Raw genomic sequence first — 14,614 nt, forward strand, 5'->3', positions numbered from 1 at the left:
CCCCCAGCCCCTGGCAACCAGCAATCTGTTTTTTGTCTCTATGGATTTACTTATTCTGGACATTTCACGTGAAGGAATTATACAATAGGAGATCTTTTGTGTCTGGCTTCTCTCACTTAGCATAATGTTTTCAAGGTTCATCCACATTGTGGTGTGTCCTATGAATACTTCATCCCTTTTTATGGCTGAGTTTTTTTTTTTTTAATCATCCACTGTATGCTAAGACCACATTTTATTCATTCATTTATCTGCTGATGGACATTTCGGGTTTCCACCTTTCGGCTGTTGTGACTAGTGCTGCTATGAACACTCATGTACAAGTACTGGAACACCTGTTGTCCATTCTCTTGGATATACTCAGGAGTACAGTTACTGGGTCACGTGGTAATTCTATGTTTATCTTATTGAGGAACTGACAAACTGTTCTCTGTAGCAGCTACGCCATTTTACGCTCCCAGCAGCAATGTCTAAGGGTTCCGGTTTGTCCACATTCTTGACAAGACTTGTTATTTTTATTACAGCCATTCTAGTGAGTGAAGTGGTATCTCACTGCAGTGTGGATCTGCATTTCCCCAGTGACTAAGGCCAGTTGAGCATCTCTTCATATGCGAATTAGCCATTTGTGTATCTTCTTTGGAGAAATGTCTATTTAAGTCCTTTGCTCATTTTTTAATTGATTTGTTTGTCTTTTTGTTGTTGAGCTTGAGAATTCTTTATAGATTCTGGATAGTAGACCTTATCAGAGAGATGGTTTGCAAATATTTTCTCCCATTGTGTCACTTTATTAATTATGTTCTTTGATGCACAAAAGTTTTTTATTTTCATGAAATCCGATTTATGTATTTTTTTCCTTTGTTGCTTGTGCTTTTGGTATCATATCTGAAAATCTACTACCTAATTCAAAGTCGTGAAGACAGACCCCTTATATTTTCTTTTAAAAGTTTTATGGTTTTAATGTTTATATTTAAGTCATTGATGGGTGAATACATCTGCTGAAACTTAGCAAACTGTATACTTAAAATAGGTGTATTTTATTACATGTCAATTATACTCCAGTAAAGTTGATTTTATAAAGCTGAATCTTAATTACTCTTTAAAGGCCAGAGCTGGTATTTAATGTTAATCTACTTCCCTGGTATGATCAAAAAGTGTTATGAATCTATTATTATGCAAAATGATACAGATGTTATATATCACAAGGGGAGTAAACAAAGCATATCTGCCAAATAGTCTAAATACTAAACTAATTAACAAATATTGTTGCTTACCAATTCTGGAAGAGGACAAATAGCTCCAGTATTCATATACAACCCTTCCACTACAATGAAACGTCGAGTTACACGAGCCTTGCGAGGATTCTTTAAAAGAAAAACAGACCCAGACATCTTAAATGTCAGTAACTCAAACATAAAACCGCTACCTATTCCTCAGCACTTTAACCATATGAGATTTATCAGTCAAAACACATAGAATCTAAATGAATTTAAAAATTATAAGTTTGGAATTCTGTTATTTTGAGATTAAGACAGTGCACCTTCTCTCAGGCACGTTTATCAGTCCACAAAACCGAGGTGACACCTCCCCCCCCCCCAAAAATTATTTAGGCACTCTCAGAGGATTCAAACACAAACACACAAAACCCGCCAACCCCAGAAGGATGGGGAAGGGGCCTGAGGGGACTTCCTGGAGGAGATGGGAATGTTTTACATAATGACAGGGTTTAGGATACCTGGTATCATACAGGTAGAATCCTTGGTCACAACTGTATGGATAATACTTCTGCATTTGAGTATCCACACATTTTAGCTAAAGTAAAAAGGATTGCAATGATGAAAACAATCACAGAGATGGGTGAGGAGCAGGTGGAGGTATAGAGAATACAAGAACGGCAGGAAGCTGCGGTAACGAACTGTTAAATCTAGAAGGGTCTGAGGGCCTTCATTACACTACTATGTCTCCTCTGTACATGCCGGGAATTTTCCATAATGAAAAGTTAAATACCAGACAAACCCTGCTCTCCCTCATCTACCAAAAAACAAAGGAAACCCTCTTCCTTCCTTACTCCCCACCAATCTATCACTGGGGATCTTTTCATCTGGACAAAGTAAAACTGGATTCTGACCTGGTCCAGTGCTGTTCAAAGGTGGTGGTATGGGAGGGGCATTTCAAACAACATGCACCCCCCCGCCCCCGCCAGGAAGGCAAGTCACTAATACACCACGCACATGTGGACATTTTGGTGGATGCCTCAGGTGTGTCAGGCTGAAAAAAAAAACTGGGAATCGCAGATGTGTGGTAGTCAAAGTTCGCTGTTACTTTCCAACTCAAAGGCTTTTGGCCTCTAAACTTCTGCTATAATGAACAATTAGAAACTCAAATATGAGACCAATATTTCTAGGGGTGTTTTAGAGCCATGGTGCTAAAAAAAAAAGTGTTGAAGCTTGCAAAAGCATGGATCATTGACATTGGTCAATCATCTTCACTCTTTCTGCCATTAACTCAAAAAACAAAACGACAACAAAACAAATGCTGTGGAGCTAACAATATAGATTTCTTAGGAACCATTGATGAAGACAGTGCCACCTTCATTTCAACATGGTGGGCATCTTGGCTTGCCTTGTGTTTCTTTAAATAAAGTCTTCTTGTTATTTCTACACTGAGCTTAAAATACTCCCAAGCTTAAAAACCTTGGGAAATCCAAAAGAATAAAAAAAAATTTTTTAATTAGCTATAGACATCATGCTTGAGGGTCATCGAAAAAGAGGAAGACCCTCAACGAGACAGACTAACACAGTGGCTGCAACAACGGGCTCACATATAATGATTGTGAGGATGGCACAGGACCAGGAAGTGTTTTGTTCTGTTGTACATGGGGTGGCTATGAGTCAGAACTGGCTTGACAGCACCTAACAACAACACAGTCGCACCAAAAAAAAAAAAAAACCTCCAATGCTATCAAATCGATTCTGATTCATGGCAACCTCATGTATTACACCCCCCAAAAAACAAATTCACTGCTGTTGAGTCGATTCTGACTCATAACGACCCTACAGGACAGAGCAGAACTGCCCCAAAGGGTTTCCAAGGCTGTAATTCTTTATGGAAGCAGACTGCCACACCTTTCTCCTGTGGAGTGGCTGGTGAGTTTTAACTGCTGAATTTTCGGTAAGGCTGGGCACTAAATCACTGCGCCAGCAGGGCACCTTGTGTCATACCACATGGTGATAACTTCTGTCTTTCTTGTACATACATATATTTACAGATTAAAAAGAAAGAATGTTGCCATTTAGTCAACTCTGACTCCTGGCGACTCTGGGCACCCACAGAATTTTCAATGGCCTTTCTTCCAAGGTGCCTCTGCGTAGACTCAAACTTCCAACCTTTTGGATAGGAGCTGAGCATGTTAGCCATTCGCACCACCCAGGGACTCCATCTATAAGTTCATTCGCCCAAAACCAGGATTTTACTGTAAGTAGCTTTAAAATTCAGTTTTTTTGATGGGTCAAACAGTACTGTTTATAATCTTTTTTGTAAATTGTATTTACTTTGTTGTTGTTGAGAATAGACACAGCAAAACATACATCAACAGTTTCTACACGTACAATTTAGTGACAGTGACAACATTCTCCCAATAGCACAACCATTCTCACTTGCTTTTCTGAGTGGTTCCTCCCTCATTAACATGAATTCACTGCCCCCTAAAGTTCCTATCTAATCTTTCAAGTTGCTGTTGTCACTTTGATCCCATACAGATAGTTCTAAGAGCATAATGCTCATGACAGAGCCTTTTTTTTTTTTTTTTTTTACTATTAAGCTAGGCTACTGTTTGGTTTTCAGATGGCTTAAGGGGGTATTTCTGGTTAAAGGTTTTAAGATTATCTCAGGGCAATAGTTTTAGGAGTTCATCCACCCTCCATGGCTCCAGGAAGTCTATAGTCCATGACAATTTGAAATTTTGTTCTATATTTTTCCCCTTTTGATTCTTCTATGGAATTTTTGATCATAATGTTCAGTAATGGTAGCCAGGAGCCATTCAGTTGTTCTGGTCTCATGGCAAGGAAGGTAGTTGTTCATGGAGGCAATTAGCCACACATTCCATGTCCTCCTCCTTTCTCTGTTGTTCCAGGTGAATAGAGACCAATTGTTGTGCATTGGATGGCTGCTTGCAAGCTTTTAAGACACCAGGCACTACACAATGAACTAGGAGGAGAACAGAAGCATTAAACACGTTATGAAGCCAATTAACTGGGATGTCCCATGGAACCAGGACCCTAAACCTCCAAACCAAGGAACCAAATCCCATGAGGTGTTTAGCTGTACATAAACAGCCTCAGCAACTACTCTTTTTTTTGTCATTGTAAATTTATCACGCAACTTTTACCAGTTCAAGTTAAAAAAAAAAACAGTTGTATTTTCACATTACTTAATATTATTTACACCAGGATTTTAATGGGGATATAATATTCTAGCTTGTGGATAAACCATAAATTATTTAACTATTTCCTTAATGTTTGATTTAGGTTGTTTCTCTCATTTTGCTTTTTTTACCACACACAGTGATTATTCTTCAATCGTTGACACCGTGTCTGATTATTTTCTAAGGATATAGGTCAAAGAGTATGAATGCTTAAGGACCCTGGGATATGTCTGCCCATTTACCTTCTAGAAGGGCTGTGCCAATTTAAACTGTTCCCAGTGTTACAGGGCTATCTGCTGTGAAACCACACTTGCACTGTCACTGATTATCATTATTGAAAACGTTCCCTAATTTGACAGGCAAAAGCTTCTAGCCTACTTTCTTTCATCCTTAGTGAGGCTACTTTTTCATTTGTTTCATTTCACTATGTCATTTGTATTTCTTCTACGAATCATTGTACATATCGGCTGCCCAGTTTTTATGGGGATCTCAGTTATCTCACATGTTTGAATGCATTCTTCATATATTTAGAATATTAAATGTTACAAATATTCCTTTTCTCCCTTTTGGAAGAATTAATGTGCAACCACAGAACCAGGTATGAAAAGAGATGAAAAAACACCTATGAATCATAATACCTGGGAAGTTGGCAAAGTCAGTTCAATCCAAACCTAGACTAACTCCAATATTTAAATTTATTTTTGAAGGGAAGGAAAGTGTCCAAGTAGAAAACATTCCAAAAGTAACAATCAGACTTATTAATGTGAAAGAGAAGTGGAAAACAATATTTCAAAAAATTGAAATGTTATTTAGAAAGCCAACTATTGGCAGTAAAATAAGTTACAAATCAATTAGCAAAAAAGTAAAAACTATTACAGTAGAATACATTTCAAGACACTTAATTTTACTCCTTATTGTAATGCATAAAAAGTCTCGTGGATTATAATCTTGTAAAAAACACACACACAAAACTTGAATGTGATGCTTTCCACGTTTATATAATACTAACCCGACAATATAAACTTCAAAGCAGACTTGTTCACTGACTGGACTTTACAAGGCAGTAATTTTCAATCTGCCAGTTAACAACCTATTAATTAATTAGAGTAGGTATATCTTTCTATTTTTTTATATCTTTCTATAATTTGCAGAAAAAAATTAATTAGTGGAATGATCTCAGTTTTTTAGATTTTCCTTAGAGAATTTTCTAAATAGTTTAAAGACATTTGCCTAACCCAGAGCCTCGTATAAAGTGGTGAGCCTATGTATATTCATCTGAGAGGCTGACTATTCTCGGGGAGCTAGCTGCATTTAGGCTGAAACTGAAAAACAAAGACAGCAGGGTCCTAAATGAAAAAATGCAAGTATTTGGGAAAATGGAAGTTAACACAAAAGGACTGTGATAAGCACTTTTACCAGCTATTCTGGTTATGAATGAGTTGCATCAGCAAAGTCCACTCAAAAGTGGTGCTTGAGACAAAGGATGTGGTGACCAGGCTCCCAGCGAGGCCCATGAAGATTGGGGCCTGCTACAGAGCCATACACTGTAACTACTTCCTCAAACACGTTGTTGGGGGCTCGGGGGACGGGGGAGAAGGAAGTAGAATTCTAACCAGTGAAGCTTTGAACACATTTCCTTTGTTACTCTCTCTAATCACAACATCGAAGAGCTAGTTCCAGATAACCACCACCAGGGACTATGTAAGGCTCTTGAGAAGCAAGAAGTGAACACAGGGCAGCTGTAAGATGTAAGCAAACCATATCCGAGGCAGCAGCTTTCCGTAGTATCACCTGCTCAGAGCTCCAGGGTGGAGGAGGGGGTGGTAAGAAGAATATCACTTTGTTCATAAATTCATAAATTCAGACCTGTCCCCACTGTTTCTTCCAGTTAATTAACATACAATTTATACTGATAAGAGGAAACCCTGGTGGTGCAGTGGTTAAGTGCTACGGCTGCTAACCAAAAGGTCAGCAGTTCGAATCCGCCAGGCGCTCCTTGGGAACTCTATGGGGCAGTTCTACTCTGTCCTATAGGGTCGCTATGAGTCAGAATCGACTCGAAGGCAGTGGGTTTGGTTTTATACTGATAAGAATACGTCTATTTTGAATTCAACAGGTACAGGTACATCTCTTTAAAGCCCTAATGAGTGTTGGTATTACCGTATATTTACACAAATAACATGTACTTTCTATGATTGTTTGCCAACTGTGCCCTCTGCTTGCGAGGTATTTTCATAAGCACTTATACTCCAATTTTTTTTTGACATGTTGCTGTAATAAAAAGATTAGCATAGTACACTTATGGAAATACCTCGTGGATGCAGGGCATGGCTGGCAAACAAATGTAGGTGCATTATCTGCATAAAAATACAGCATTACTAAATAGTTGACAGTGTACATCTCCCCTACTTCCCAAGCGCATGCTAATTTTTTTCTCTTTCTCTTTTAAAAAGCTGCCTGCGTTATCTTTCCCCAAATTTACCATATGCGTTATGACACTGACAAGGCAATTACAATCAGACTTGGCTCTCTAACTTAGTGTATTTAATAAGCAGGAACACCCTTATTTAATATCAATATGTGACCCACAGGCAAGTTTTCATGACAAATTACCATTTCATAAATAATTTAGCTGGTTAGAAAGTACAGAAGAACTATATAATTTTCTTCAAAAGAATCATACCTTTTGATCTTCAATCTCTTGTTCTTTCAGCAGTCGCTCCAGGTCAGCCATATCATTATGTTTAAATAACTTAATGTCACTACGTGATGCCTGTAATCCTTTCTGAATAGCAAAGCAGGCAGCTTTATCTCTGCAAGGAAGAGAGACCCACCAAACTGGGGTTAAGTGGCCTTGTAAAACTCAGAAAAGGAATGCTCGCTTTTTTAAGCAGATTGATCTCCAATTTAGTTAACTTGAACATGGTATAAAAATAAAACATGCTTGAACATTTATACATCATTGCTTGTACCGCATCCTGCAAGTCCTTTTCACATAACATTAATAACCGTATTTAATCTGTTCTAAGAAGGATATTTTTACCTCTGAAATTAGCATGCATCTTACCACTGATGGCATATCAGTTTAACTCACAGCACTTTTCTCTTTCAAAGACATACTTAAAATAATGGTGCTTCTCCCCATCAGTAGCTCTTCGATTTTACTGTCACATTACCCCACCATTACCTTTCCATGAGAAGCAATACTAAATACAATCCAAGGGACAACTCTGGGTCTTGAAGGTTAACCTTCAGTAAGATCTTCTGAATTGGGTTCGCCAGGGGAAATTTTTAAAAATTAAATTGCATTGTTTAAAAGTGTATGCAGGAGACTTAAAAGCTGGCGTAGACGTCCCTTTCCCTGTTCTTTTCTGACGCTGTATATAAACCAAACACAGACTTGAAGCTGATGATACTGGCAAACTGGAAATGCCAACAGGAGTAGGAAAAAAAACCCCAGCAAAATCCTCTCTTTCTAGCCAAGGGACCAGAAAAGGAGCAGCCTAGCAAGACAAAAAGCTTTTAGACAATACCATTCTACTGTAGTCAAACACTACCGAAAAACCCATAGCCCCACCTCCACCCATGCCAGCAAAGGCTGAGTGAGGAGCCTAGACTTCAACCCTTGTGAGGCTATAGTGAGGCACCCCAAAGCCCCTATCAGAGTGTTGCTGGGAAAGGTTGAGCAGTGACCTGGGAATTTTATCTAGATCAGCCAGTTACAAGCACCTGCCCCTCCCACACACTGGTGTCAGCGAAGACCACATACAGAGCCTCAAAATTCCACCCCACCTGGCAGTGACAAGATACCTGCCCCGCCACCCGGATGGAGTGGTATGAGAAAAAGCTCAGTGCACAGTCGGGGCTACCATCGAAGCCCTGTGGTCATGGGAAAACCTGCGCTTCTACTTCTCTCTGGCAGCAGTGAAGAGTCAGTTCCCGTTCCCCTGTTGGAGCAGTGCCAGAGAAAGCCCGTTAAAAAAGGTTAAACGAGGTACAGGCTACTATAGCATAGTATGAAAATGTCCAGGTTGCCATAAAATATTTCTTGTGATACCAAGAACCAGGAAGATACCAAAAAAAAAAAAGAAAGAAAAGAATTAACAGATGGCAAATCCAAGATGACAAAGATGTTAGGATTAACTGACCATTTTAAAGCAGCCATGATAAAAAGGTTTCAGTGAGCAATTATGGGCATGCTTGAAACAAAAAATCAGAAAGCTAAAGCAAAGAAATAGAAGATATAAACAGGACTCCAGTGGAAATCTTAAGAAGGGAAAAACACAATAACCATTTCCTGCCAAAAAAAAAAAAAAAAAACCTTAGTGAATAAGCTCAATAGCAGAATGGAGACGGGAGGAAGTCAGTGAACTGAACAAGGTAACAACAGAAGTTATTCAAGCTGAACCAAACAGAGAAAACAGACTGCAGACTGGAAAGAAATAAACAGAGCCTCAGGGACCTACGGGACTATGACATAAGATCTAACATTAACGTCATCGGGTTCCAGAAGGACTGTGAGAGGGTGGGGAGAAAAAAATTACTTAAAAAAAAAAAAAACCCGCTAAAAACTCTTAAGATTTGGGAAGAGGTTTAAGCCTACAATTCAAGAACTTAAGTGATCTCCGGCAAGGTAAACATAAACAAATAAATGCCAAAATACATCACAGTCAAACTCCTAAAAACTCATGACAGAAAAAAAGTCTTGAAAGCACCCAGATAAAACTGACACTTTATCTACAGAGGAAAAACAATTTGGATGATAGCAAATTTCTCATTAGAAACCACGAAGGCCAGAAAAAAGTGGCACAATAATTTGGGATGTCTGGAAGAAAAGAACAGTCAACCAAAAGTCTTATGCTGCTGTTAGCTGCCAGTGAGTACATTCAAATTTATGGCAACCCCCACGTGTACAGAATAGTACTGCTCTATAGCGTTTTCAAAGATACGACCTTTTGGAAGATTTCCAGGTCTTAATTGAAAGCTTGGCGATTTGAACCCAACATCTGTTCCATAAAGATTGTCATTAGCTGTCAGGTGCTGTTGAGCTGGGTCTGACTCATAGCTACCCTATGTAAAAACAGAATAAAACAACGCCCGCTCCTATGCAATCCTCACAATCATTGCTATGTTTGAGCCCATTGTTGCAGCCACTGTGTCAATCCATCTCATTAAGAGCCTTCCTCTTTTCTGCAGACCCTCTAGCTTACAAGGATGACATCCTTCACCAGGGATCTGATAACAGGTCCAAGGTACCTGAGACAAAGTCTCGCCATTTTCCCTTCTAAGGAGTACTCTGGCTGTACTTCTTCCAAGACAGACTTGTTCATTCTTTTGGCAGTCCATGGTCTATATTCAATGTTCTTTGCCAACACCATAATTAAATGCTTCAACTCTTCTTTGGTCCTCCTTATTCACTGTGCAGCTTTCACACGCATATGAAAATACCACGGTTTTGGTCAGGTGCACCACAGTCCTCAATGTGACATCTTTGCTTTTCAACACTTTAAAGAGGTCTTTTGCAGCAGATTTGCCCACTGCAAAATGTCATTTGATTTCTTGACTGCTGCTTCCATGGGTGTTGACTGTGGATCCAAATAAAAGGAAATCCTTGACAACTTCACTCGTTTCTCCATTAATCATGACGTTGCTTATTGGTTCAGTTGTGAAGGTTTCTGTTTTATGTTGAGGTGTAATCCATACTGAAGGGTGTAGTCTTTGATCTTTATCACTAAGTACTTCAAGTCCTCTTCATTTTCAGCAAGCAATGTTGTGTCATCTGTATATCACAGGTTGTTAATGAGTCTTCCTCCAATCCTGATGCCCTGTTCTTCATATAGTCCAGCTTCTCAGATTATTTGCTCAGCATACAAATTGAGTAAGTAAGGTAAAAGGATACAACCCTGACTCATACCACTCCTGATTTTAAACCATACAATGTCCCTTTGTTCTGTTCGAACAACTGACTCTTGGTTTATGTACAGGTTCCACACGAACACAATTAGGTGTTCTGGAAGTCCCATTCTTCACAATGTTGTCCATAATTTGTTATTATCCACACAGTTGAATGCTTTTGCATAGTCAATAAAACACAGGTAAACACCTTTCTAGTACTCTCTGCTTTCAGTCAAGATCCATCTGACATGGAACAATGACATCCCTGGTTCCACATCCTCTTCTGAATTCGACTTGAATTTCTGGCAGTACCTTGCTGATATACTGCAATCATTTTTTAATGATCTTCAGCAAAATTTTACTTGTGTGTGATATTAATGATACTGTTCAATACTTTCCACACACTGTTGGACTACCTTCCTTTGGAATGGGCACAAATACAGATCTCTTCCAGTCGGCTGTCCAGGTAAGCCGTCTTCCAAATTTCTTGGTATAGATGAGTAAGCAGCTCCAGCGCTGCGTTCATTTGTTGAAACATCTCAACCGGCATCCCGTCAATTCCTGGAGCTTTGTTTTTCCCCACTGCCTTCGGTGTAGCTTGGACTTCTTCCTTCAATACCATCGGTTCTTGTTCATATGCTACCACCTGAAATAGCTGAGCATTGACAAATTCTCTTTGGTACAGTGATTCTGTGTTTTTCCTTCATCTTCTTTTGCTGCTTCCTGTGTTGTTCAATATTTTTCCCACAGAATTCTTCAGTATTACAACTCGAGGCCTGAGTTTTTTCTTCAGGTTCTTTAAGCTTGAGAAATGCTGAAAGTGTTCTTCCCTTATGGTTTTCTAGCTCTACTTCTTTGCACATTTCATCACAATATTTACTCTGTCTTCTCAAGCTGCCCTCTAAAATCTTCTGTTCAGCATTTTTATTCATCATTTCTTCCGTTTGCTTTAGCTACTTGACATTCAAGAGCAAGTTTCACAGTCTCTTCTAATATTCATTTTGATCTTCTTTTTTCCCCCTCTTTTTAATGTCCTTTTTCTTTCTTCATGTATGACGTCCTTTATGTCATCCAACAACTTGTCTGGTCTTCGGTCATCAGTGTTCAATGTGTCAAATCTGTTTTGAGATGGTCTCTAAATTCAGATGGGATATACTCAGGGTTGCACTTTGGCTCTCTTGGCCTTGTCCTAATGTTCTTCAGCTTCAGCTTGAACGTGCATATGAGCAATTGATGGTCTGTTCCATGGTCGGCCCCTGGCCCTGTTGTGACTCATGATATTGAGCTTCTCCATCATCTCTTTCCACAGATGTAGTCGATTTGATTCCTGTGTATTCCATCTGGCGAGATCCATGTGTACAGCCACTGTTTATGTTGTTGAAAAAAGATATTTGCAATGAATAGGAGTCTTGCAAAATTCTATCATGTGGTCTTTGGCATCATTTCTATCACCGATGCCGTATTTTTCAACTACTGATTCTTCCTGTTTCCGACTTTTGCATTCCAAACACCAGTAACTATCAATGCATCTTGATTACATGTTTCATCAATTTCAGACTGGAAAGGTTGGTAAAAATCTTCAGTTTCTTCATCTTCGGCACTAATGGTTCGTGCGTAAATTTGAATAATAGTCATATTAACTGGTTTTCCTTGTAGGTGTATGGATATTATTCTATCACTGACAGCACTGTATGTTAGGACTGATCTTCCGACTCAAAATGGCCAATACCAGTTCATTTCAGCTTACTAATATCTAGGATATTTATACCGAAGCATTCCACTTCATTTTTGACAATTTCCAATTTTCCGAGATTCATATTTTGTACATTCCATGTTCTGATTATTAACGGATGTTTGCAGCTATTTATTCTCATTTTGAGTCATGCCACATCAGCAGAAAAAAAGAAAAAGCTTACTCTGTCCACGTCATCAAGGTTGACTCTACTGTGAGGAGGCAGCTCTTCCCCAGTTGTATTCTGAGTGTCTTCTGACCTGAGGGGTTCGCCTTCCGCTACTATAGTAGACAATGTTCCACTGTTGTACAGAAGGTTTTCATCGGCTAATGTTTCCAGAAGGAGACCACCAGGTCCTTCTTCCTAGTCCATCTTAGACTGGAAGCTCTGCTTAAACCTGTCTTTCAAGGGCGATCCTGCTGGTACTGAAATACCGGTAGCACAGCTTCCAGCATCATAGCTACATGCAAGCCACTACAGTACAATAGACAGATGAGTGGTGGCCGTAAAAATTACAGGCTAGGAAATCCTATGGAGCAGTTCTACTCCGTCCTGTAGGGTCACTATGAGTCAGAATTGACTCGATGGCAATGGGTGTGTCTTCCAAGGTGCTTCTGGGAGGATTCAAAGTGCCAACCTTCTGGCTGGTAGTTGAGCGCACAACTGTTTATACCACCCAGTGCCTCCAAGAATACTATACTTAGCAAAAATATCCTTCGGGAATAAAGGGGAAATCAAGACATTCTCAGTTGAGGAAAAACTAAGAGAATCTGTCACTAGCAAACCTATTCTAAAAAGAAGGCTAAAGGAAGTTCTCTAAAAAGAAAATAAACGATCCCAGCTCCCCCAAAAAGGAAAAAAAGAAAAAAAAAAAGCACAATAGAAGGATTATTGCAGTTTTAGGAAGCATGAACACACAAGGAAAAATATGGACAAACACAATAGACTTTTCTTCCCTACAACAGTTTGATATGTTCCGCAATGTAAATAGTGGAAATATTTAAAACAATATGATTACAAAAGAGGGCAAAAAAGGATGTAAAGAAAGGAAAAGGTTTCTCTATTTCACTTGAACTAGTACCAGTAAACTATGATAACTTATGTATATATAAGGTAGTACTTAGAGCAATGTTTCAAAAAGCTATACAAAGAGAAACACTCAAAAGCACTATATATATAAAAGAAAATTCTAGAATTTCTTCAAGTAACCCACAGAAGGGCAGAAAAAAGAAAACAGAAACAATAAGGCAGAACAAACAGAAAACAAAAAATAAAACAACAGGCTTAAACCCTAATACATCAATGATTATAATAAATGTAAATAAACTAAATTATTCAATTTAACCCTTTCAGGACCGGCAGTATATATACCTACCACTTACTTTTGGTTCCTGTGGGGTTCATTGGGAAGTTACTGTCCCACTGATAATATATGTTGAGGGCAGGTGGGGCCCTATATAACAGTTTGCAATGGAAAAAACAGGTGTGCACCACAAACTACTGTTTTTACAGGGTATTGTACGAGTTGATACTGAATCACTGAATTTTTCATAGGAAAAACATGAATTTTGAAACATTTTATTTGGGACACATATGTACCTTTGGACTCTGAGGGTACCATTTGTGGAATGAGGCATAAAACAAAAACCATTTTATCTACCGAAATTCAGATACACTGAATGATTAAGCATGCCCTCCATTACTGAAAACAGTATTAACAAAAAATTAAAAGAAAAAAACAACTGGGTCATGAAAGGGTTAAAGACAGAGCCTGAGTGAATTAATACAATTCAACTATATGCTGTCTATAAGAAACTCACTTCAAATATAATATATATTATAGGTAGGCTGAAAGTAAAAGGATGAGAGAACATGTACCAAGCATACATTAATCAAAGGAAAGCAGGAGTGGCTATACTGACCAACAAGTTGCCATTGAATTGGCTCCAACTCATGGCAACACTATGTGTGTGTCAAGAGAACAGTACTGCAAAAGGTTTTCAATGGCTGATTTTCTGGGAAGTAGATTGCCAGGCCTTTTTTCTCTGGTGCTTCTGGGTAGACTTGAACCTCTAACCTTTCTGTTAGCAGCCAAGGGCATTATCCGTTTACACCACTCAGGGACTCCAAAACCAAAAATAACCAAACCCATTGGCATCAAGTTGATTCCGACTCATAGCGATCCTACAGACCAGAGTAGAATGGCCCCACAGAGTTTCCAAGGAGCGGCTGGTGGATTCCAACTGCCGACCTTTTGATTAGCAGCCGTAGCACTTAACCACTATGCCACCAGGGTTTTCCAGGGACTCTAGTGCCTGTATTAATTTCGGGTAAGTTAACTTCAGGGCAAAGAAAATTACCAGAGACAGAAGCGGGCATTAGATAATGATGAATGGGTCAATCCACCAAGAAAACTTAGCAATCTTCCCAAATGTGTATGCACGAAATAACAGAGCTTCAAAATATATGAAGCAAAAACTTATAAAACTGAAAGGAGAAACAGACAAATCTGTAACAACAGTTGGAGACTTCACCACCTCTCTCAACAGCTGATAGAACAACTAGACAG

At 39.0% G+C, this 14,614-nt stretch overlaps 1 protein-coding gene across 2 annotated transcripts in view; it reads right to left on the bottom strand.

Annotated features, from left to right (window-relative positions):
- Window positions 1-14,614, bottom strand: part of SPTLC1 (serine palmitoyltransferase long chain base subunit 1) — a 73,353-nt gene that overhangs the window by 20,787 nt on the left and 37,952 nt on the right. For both annotated transcript variants that reach the window (XM_003420433.4, XM_064291043.1), the window contains 2 exons: window positions 7,101-7,230; window positions 1,269-1,358 (listed from right to left, as the gene is read on the bottom strand). In XM_003420433.4, coding sequence (XP_003420481.1) covers window positions 1,269-1,358; window positions 7,101-7,230 — 220 coding nt within the window. The remainder of the gene's footprint in view (window positions 1-1,268; window positions 1,359-7,100; window positions 7,231-14,614) is intronic.

Source organism: Loxodonta africana, chromosome 9, assembly GCF_030014295.1.
Source record: "Loxodonta africana isolate mLoxAfr1 chromosome 9, mLoxAfr1.hap2, whole genome shotgun sequence".
In the NCBI taxonomy this organism is placed as follows: domain Eukaryota; kingdom Metazoa; phylum Chordata; class Mammalia; order Proboscidea; family Elephantidae; genus Loxodonta; species Loxodonta africana.